This window comes from Sphaeramia orbicularis, chromosome 8, assembly GCF_902148855.1.
Source record: "Sphaeramia orbicularis chromosome 8, fSphaOr1.1, whole genome shotgun sequence".
Lineage (NCBI taxonomy): Eukaryota > Metazoa > Chordata > Actinopteri > Kurtiformes > Apogonidae > Sphaeramia > Sphaeramia orbicularis.
The window spans coordinates 42374417-42382434 of record NC_043964.1 but is presented as its reverse complement, the minus strand read 5'-3'; the positions used below and the strand labels follow the sequence as shown (position 1 = coordinate 42382434).

The window sequence follows — 8018 nt, the reverse complement described above, 5'->3', positions numbered from 1 at the left end:
GTCCTTAAGAGTTACATGTCAGATGATTCTACAGTAGATGCTGTGGTTTTGTTTAATCCTAACTCCACTTAAGCATAAACCAGACTTTCATAAGGTGTCTAATGATACATATTGTTCCTCTGTGTGTACTAGCTTACACTTACAGCTTTGAAAAGGAAGTAAAAGAACCTCAGTTGCACAGCATTTTTAAAAACCAGCCCACACTCTCATTGCATGTTTCCTTAAATTTTTTAGATCTGACTTTTCATTGTTAGATGAGCAAACGTTTTAGCGAACAGGAAAAGTAGGTAACCTTAACAACATATAATGATGGATTGGTTCCATTTAAGTGGCCCAGAAAGTCATGTCAGTGAGCTACTGTGCACAGACAAAAAGCCTGGAGTGCAGCTATTGTGAATTAAAGTAATTATATGTGTATTTCTTGCCATAATTACTCCAAATGTCTGCTATGAAAAGGTCTATGTGTGGTTTGATCCTCCTTCATTGCAGTCAACTTAATACAATCTGCAGACCTACGGACAAGTACATGGTTTTAGGTAATAGATGTGCCAACATTCTCAGTTTACACCTGTGAAGCCTCTAAGATAATGGATGATCTATTATCCTCTGAAGGGATGCTGAATGTGTTTGTGGTGAAACACCATTAACCACAAGGACATTATTCATGGCACATGAAGAAGAATATCTAGCTCATCCACTGCTTGGTAGATGACCTACATTTTACTTTACTTAGGTTTTTGGTGCAATTTGGAGACCAACTTTAATAAGCTTTTCTTATTCTTTATGTTGGATTTTTCAAGTTTACAATGTTTACAACTAACTGATTAATGCAAAGTAAAATCCATCCCCCCAAGTTATACAAAAACACATTTAAGTGTGCGGACTTCAGAAATATAAGTGTACACTGTCCCCAACTGGCCAAATTGGTGAACTGCAACACTAAGTTATGACTATGCAACATTATTTATGATGATCATTTCAGTGAACAATGGTTAATGTCTCTGAATTGGCAGAGCGCATTTTAATAACAAGTACTGTATCTATATGTGTAAATGCATTCCTCTCTATCCGGAGTGTAATTGTAGAGGCTTTATTTCACCTCATGGTGGCAGTGTGGAGCTGTTCTCTTCTATCTGGTGGACTGCAGCTCCAGAGATGCTCCTTATGATCTGGTGGAGCTACAATGAAAAAAGGAGGAGGATATATATATATATTTTTGAAAATATATACATGCAAATCTGATCAACAGCATGAGGGATCCATGATCTTCTCTTCTGATAACCTAATAAACTGCTGAGAAGAGGCTTTTTGGGCCTGTTAGGATGTCTTCACCTGAAAATGCTGTGTCACAGGAAGGTAGGTCGAGGAAGGTTCTCTGTTACACTGCAGGAATGAATACTATTGCGAATGCTATCAAACACCAGGGAAATAAATATATGTCAGCCTATAGGCCTGTATGAATTTAACCCTTGTGCCTCTCTGATGTCACTAAAGGATATACAAGTCACAGATTGCTGTAAATATACATGAATATTTTTTCACTTTTAACCCTCAAAGGCCCAGAACATTGTTTTGGACCTTTGTAATGTATATAATTTGATTTTCTATCATTTCAGGTGTAAACCCAAAGTCTCATCTGGGTCTTTTAAAATCCACTTTGTACATTTCCCTGGTCTAGAATAGATTATATTATCAAAAAATAAATAAAATAAAATGAGATGTTTTTACCATTATCTCTGAAAGAACCTCAGTAAGTCAATGTTTTCAGTTTCTACCTGATTTCTTGTCCACATAAACTTAAAACCTTATCTTCTAATATTACTCTGGTTGTTTTTTGGTTTTTTTAATATTCATTAACTGGACATGCACAGGTGCCCAAAAAGTTATATTAACTGAACAAACGTAGTGAGTTACACAAATCTTTTGTGATAAATTATACACATTTTGTCCATAGCTTCTGATGATTCAAATGAGACAAAAAGCAGATAAACTCCACTTTACAAAGCACATTGATAGGATTACAGGTTCAGCAGTTATCTTACAGCAATATTAATGTTCAGTTCCTTGAGGGTTAACTGTGTTGAATCTTTTAATCAAGTTCATTCATGATCAGCACTATCAAAATATTCATTAATTTTCAGAATTTTAATCCTTTAAATACACATTTTTGCTGCAATATTTCTAAATGAAAATCATGATTTCCACTTCTTCAATCATCACATCAGCATACATAACTTTAGGTGCTCACATTGGCCTACAGAGACAGAGGTTTTTATCCTGTAGGTCAAACATGAGATAACAGTAGTAATTTTTATTTAGATTTTCTTAAACTTTTAATTTAACCAGGAAAGAAATTGGTTGACATTAAATATCTCTTTTGCAAGAGTGTCCTGGCCAAGACAGCACTGGCAGAAGTTACAATAATATTAAGAATAATAATGTATGATTTTGTGCTATATACGTGGGATCAAAAATTACTTTTTAAAGGGGCTCATACTGGAGCATGTTTAAAAGGAGATTATATAACTGACATTTTGGTAACAGTTTATTATCTGCGTATAGGAATTTCCTTTTTTAAAAAAAATGATGCAAACATATAAGAGCCAAAATAATTTAAAAACTGCAAAATTTAAGAAGAAAAAAATGTGCCAAGTAATGCACAAGGGTTAGATGCTGAATATTTGAGTGAGGATTGAATGTGTTACATATTATTCCTAGTACTACCACCATGGTTAGATAGACAGACTCTAATAATAGCCTATAATTTTGCAGGCTGTGAGGCCTCAGCCCCTACGCTGGAGGCTGAACGGAGGATTGTTCTGGTTGGGAGGACAGGAACTGGCAGAAGCTCCTCCGGGAACACGCTGTTGGGTAGATCTGCCTTCTGGGTCGACATCTCCCCCCGTTCTGTCACCATGCAGTGCAAAAGACAGTCTGGGGTGTTGGACGGGCAGAGTATCTCTGTGGTAGACACCCCAGGGTTCTTCAACACAAGCTTGTCCCTTCAGGAGGTCATGGCAGAGGTTGGACAGTGTGTTGTCTTGTCCTCTCCTGGACCTCACGCCTTTTTGGTAACCCTCCAGCCTGGCAGGTTCACCCAGCAGGAGAGAGACTCTTTAGAGTGGATCAAAGCTACGTTTGGGTCTGGGGTCACCAGGTTCACAATAGTGCTGTTCACCTGTGGAGACCAGCTGCAGGGGAAACGTATTGAGGACTTCTTAGAGGACAGCGATGAGTTGTCAGAGTTTGTCAGCAGCTGCCATGGAGGGTATCATGTCATTGATAACAGTGGACAGGACAGAACTACAGAGAACTCGCAACAAGTTGTGCAGCTTCTGGAGAAAATAGACAAGATGGTGGTGGACAACGGATGTGGATACTACACCAAAGAGATGTTTGAGGAAGCTGACAGAGCCATCAGGGAGGTAAAAGAGAGGATCATGGGAGACAAAGTACAGACAATGTCCCCTCTGAGGGCGGTGGGAGACAAAAATGAGCAGGTGTCAGATGCAGAAAGAAAGAGGAGGGAAGAGGAAGAGGCAAGGAAAAGAGCAGAGAGGCTTTTCTGGTGTGAACTGGTGACAGCAATGGGGAAAGGTGCTGCAGAGGGCGCAGGGATCATGGGAAAAGACAAAGGGAAAGGCAAGGCAGTGAAGAAAGTGAAAGTGGTGGAGAGGGCAGCGGCTCTGGCAGCCTCACCACTCTCCATTAGTTCAGCTGCCAAAGCGGTGGGAGGTGCAGTGAGAGAAGGAAGTAAGGTGTTGTACAAGCACCGAAAGACATTTCTGTCCTGAGGGTGTGTTCATGGACATAATGAGGGTTAATGTGTCAAATAATGTTGGGTACTTCTGTTTCACATCTGCACTGTATTGTTGTATGTATGCACAAGCCATATGGAAAAGTAAACATGACGGTGCGTAACACACTGCATGCATTTTGGTCATTATGAACATTCAACCACACCTTTGAAATGAAAGAATTCACATGTTGTAATAAAGATAATGTCATACAAATGGAGTGCAATTCAAATGACTACAAGTAACATCATAAAAATGTGAAAATCAGGAACAAAAACCCAAAATGCTGAAATGCTACTGTCCAATTTGTATCCTTTACACAGGAAAAGTTTAGTCAATGTAGTGGCCTAGGAAAGAAAGATCTAGTCCAGCTTTGGTTTGATTTATGACATAACATGTTTAAGCCCTTTTTACTCCCTTGAATAAATGCTTGGAACACAAAAGACAGTGATGAAATGGAAACAACAAACGGCAGTGCCATAGGTGGCAAAAGGGAGAACAATGTTATCATATAGCTATTCAGGAAGTGGAAGACAGAGGAAGACACTTGATGGAAGATTGGAAGGAACAAATTTAAACACGTCAGTATTTGTAATTACTGCATATCACTGGGCAAGACTTAGGTGGAGGAACCTGTAACATGTGACTCCAAGTACCTCCAACCTGTAGTGTGGAAGCTACAGCTACACAAACTAATTTAAGAGTACTGAATAACAGTTGGCATAAAAACAAATTGTATTTAGGTGTTTTTAACCCCACTTAAAGGGGAAAGTAAAGGTGAACTATACAGTATGTTGCCCAGTCCCTTTAAGTTAAACTTAAATGCACATCAGGGGACACATTTTCAGTGTCACATTTGCATTTTACGGAGAAAAACAAAACCAAGCAAAACATACACAACAAACATTTGACCACAATATTGCATGTGTACATACCTATACATGCACACACCCACAAATACACAATTTCGGTCACAAAAGTACCAATCAGACAGATATTCCGTTTCTAGAGGTGCACTTATTTTGGTCTACAGATTCCTGTCAGACCATTAGTCCCTTTGCTAATTACAGGTGAAGGGCTGGGTCTGTGTTCAGATGCTGAACTGGAGCAGGCACAGATTGGTGGAATGTGGCATCTGTGTTAAACAGGCATCGGCAGGCTCATCTTTGATCTTCCTTGAACCACTACAGCAAACCAGGGAGAAAAAATAGGGGGGGGGGGGGAGCAGAATTTTAAAATCCAACTAATTAAACTTCCTTGTTCCTAACCAAACATTTAACCAGCTGCCAGGGAGGACACCCTCCTCAACTGGAAAAGCAGGATTATGAAGTAAACATCTCTTAACCCTTAACTTTGTCTTTACTCACCTTTAGTGACATAAAGGTAGAAGAAATCACAGTAAAAAATGGTCTGCACAACGCCAGATACGACGGCGATCTGGTCAAAGAAGCCCTCTGTGTGGTAACGCCACACCCAATTGGCTATGTAGAGGGCTCTGTAGAGGCCCAAGAAGAACAGGTAATGAGTGGTGATGGACTCTGCCTCGCCTGTCTTGGTGATCATGAAGAGCTGCGGCATTATGGCCACGGCCTCCAGAAAGATTGAGAAGGTCCACAGGACCTGGATGGAATTAATGAGAATAAAAACGTCCATAAAACCAGGTAATAACAATTAACTTAGACTGATCCCACAACACTCATGATAGACTTTCCCACAGCTTGAGCCCAAATTATGAAATGATACAATAATACTGTATTTAATTTACGGTGTGAGAGCTCATTTACCTCCATTGGGGTGAAAGCATAGTGCTCTAGAAAGGACAGCCCAATGACTGGCACCAGAAGGAACTCCACACGGAATGAATCGTTCTCAGAGTCATATGTGTTCCTGAAGCGCATGTAGATCAGGTACACAGTAGCATAGGACAGAGCCAGGAACACCACCTAAGAACATGGTACAATACTTAATCTTGGCAATCAATTTGCATAATAACCACACATGCATGGATCTCAGATTACATGAAGAAGCTGGTTTGAGTGCATTAAGGGTGCAAGAAAAATTCAGGGTCTTTTACACTGTAACACAATGAAAATATTACACTATAAAGAAATATTCCACAATCAAAACCTTGAAATAAAAGTATGAGTAGCATGAGCTGCATTCATGTAGATGTGGCTAATCACTGCTGTAAATGTTCAAGGTTGCGCTCTTACTATTTTATATACTGTTGTGTAGTTTTAATCATCACAATATTATATGTTTGGCTTAAGAGGGAGGAGAATTTTCTCAGATAAGTAAACACTTTAGTTGTAATCTGAGAAGTGAGTAACTACAGTTTAGAGTCAGTTTAGAGTTCACTGAAGGGAAACACTCCGGTAAAGAACAAGAATATTAAATATAAGCAAGCTTTGTTGCATTCCACAGATGATTTGCAAATTTAAACCTCAAACTATTTCAATGACCACAGAACAACAAGTATTAGCTGTCACTGCATTTATTCTGAGCATGAATCACACTCAGGTCCCTAATGTGTTCATTTTTCATGCAATATGGAAGTATGTCAGGATTTGTGTCCCACTGTGTGCCTTATCAGCACACTTACCTTCATGATTGTGTTGTAAGCAGAGATGTAGACTGTGAACAAGTCAAGGTACCTGGTGGTGAAGACCAGCGCAAACAGCAACTGAGACTTCCCAGAGATACCTATAGAGGAATCAAAGATTAAACTGAACTGTTAAGACTGCACAATTGAAAATACTTCGTTTAATTTAATAATTTAACATAAAAAAAATTATCTTTTAGATTTAGTCTGCTTTAAGCACACAGGTTGGTGTGTTAAATAGGTGGAGCAGGCAGCAGATGGCTTTGTAAACTTTGCCACGTAGATAGGTACTGAACTACCCAGCAAAAGAGCCTCAATATTTGCCATTGTTCCCAATGTGCAGATACAAATGCGTGAATTTAGTGTCAGTAACAACAACAGGTTTCCAAAGCTGTTCAGTCAGTTCGCATTGTGCAGAAGGTTAAAGTGCAGTGATGTTGTTTGCAGTCAGTGTCATCCTACCAGCACATGATCTGGACCTCCATATCTTCAGCAACAGGATAATGATAGCCACCAGATGTGACACGTCACCCGCAAGACGAAAAACATTCATATTGTTAAATGTTCAACGATAAAAGAAAACCAGACAGGCCTTACAGGTCTCGTTTAGAGCCAACACAGAAAACAACCGCTCTAACAGTGCAAAAAAAAAAAGAGATAAAAGCTAAACACCAGCTAGCACCTGCGCAGTGAACTCAGACAACTTGCAGGTTCGTTATGTAAACGCAGATATAGAAAGAGATGAAACGTATATATCGATTCCTCTTGAATATTCGGCTGTGTGAGCAGTAGTCTGCGGCTGGAAAGTTGTTTTAGAGGAGGTGACGTGGCTGACAGCATAGACATATATACGCAGACGCCGCTGTTGAGGGACGTGCCTAAAGTGCCGCCATCTTGGTACGGGCATACAGAGGCGGAAGTGTTTGTACAACTATGGAGGTAAGAGGTGTAGTGCCGAATTCTACTCCCTGCTGAAAACTGTATCACCAGCCGCGGGAGCGCGCAGCAGCTGCCGAACACAGCTCCCCCTTTCTAAGACAGCCATGAAGAGGACAGTAATGTGCACCACATTCACCCTGTATTCACCAAATCATTTGGTAACTACTGAATGGCACAAGTTTCTAAACTTTTTTTCTGCCTGCATGTTTAGGAATAAAGTACAGTACACTTCCGGATGCTTAAAACTTTTCTTAAATTTTGTATTATGCTTCTTACATTTTAGCACCATCAAGGACCACAAAAGCTTTGAAGAAAGCTCAAGAGAGCCTGCTGGTGAACGCGCCTCAGCATTTCCATGGGGCTGACCCTCAGGCTAATGTACGTATTTGCATGTAAAATTTCTCAAACACATGAGAGTATCAACGCCCTGGTCATTAAAACCTCCATCACAGTTACTTTCTGTCACTCATTCTAGACACTCTCAAATACACATGAGCATACATTTAAACCTACTGTAGTTAAGATAAGATAAGATAAGAAAAGATAAGACTTTATTTATCCCACCATGGGGAAATTTCACAGTTAACAGCAGCAACATACAGCAAGCAATTGCAGAGGGACAAGACAGGTAGAAAAACCACAGGAGTGAAAATGAAAAATATAAAGAGAACATTTTTTAA

The 8018-nt window shown here is 39.7% G+C and overlaps 2 protein-coding genes across 2 annotated transcripts; one reads left to right on the top strand and one right to left on the bottom strand.

Moving 5' to 3' along the window:
* Positions 1-113: 113 nt before the first annotated feature.
* Positions 114-4669, top strand: LOC115423596 (GTPase IMAP family member 7). The gene is made up of 2 exons (XM_030140478.1): positions 114-1356; positions 2773-4669. Exons 1-2 carry the CDS (start codon positions 1323-1325, stop codon positions 3792-3794), a joined length of 1056 nt encoding a protein of 351 aa, XP_029996338.1. The 5' UTR covers positions 114-1322; the 3' UTR covers positions 3795-4669.
* Positions 2654-7309, bottom strand: kdelr3 (KDEL endoplasmic reticulum protein retention receptor 3). The gene is made up of 6 exons (XM_030140501.1): positions 6862-7309; positions 6400-6500; positions 5582-5740; positions 5165-5417; positions 3179-4981; positions 2654-3084 (listed from the first exon to the last, which is right to left on the bottom strand). Exons 1-5 carry the CDS (start codon positions 6950-6952, stop codon positions 4938-4940), a joined length of 648 nt encoding a protein of 215 aa, XP_029996361.1. The 5' UTR covers positions 6953-7309; the 3' UTR covers positions 2654-3084; positions 3179-4937.
* Between the last annotated feature and the right edge of the window lie 709 nt (positions 7310-8018).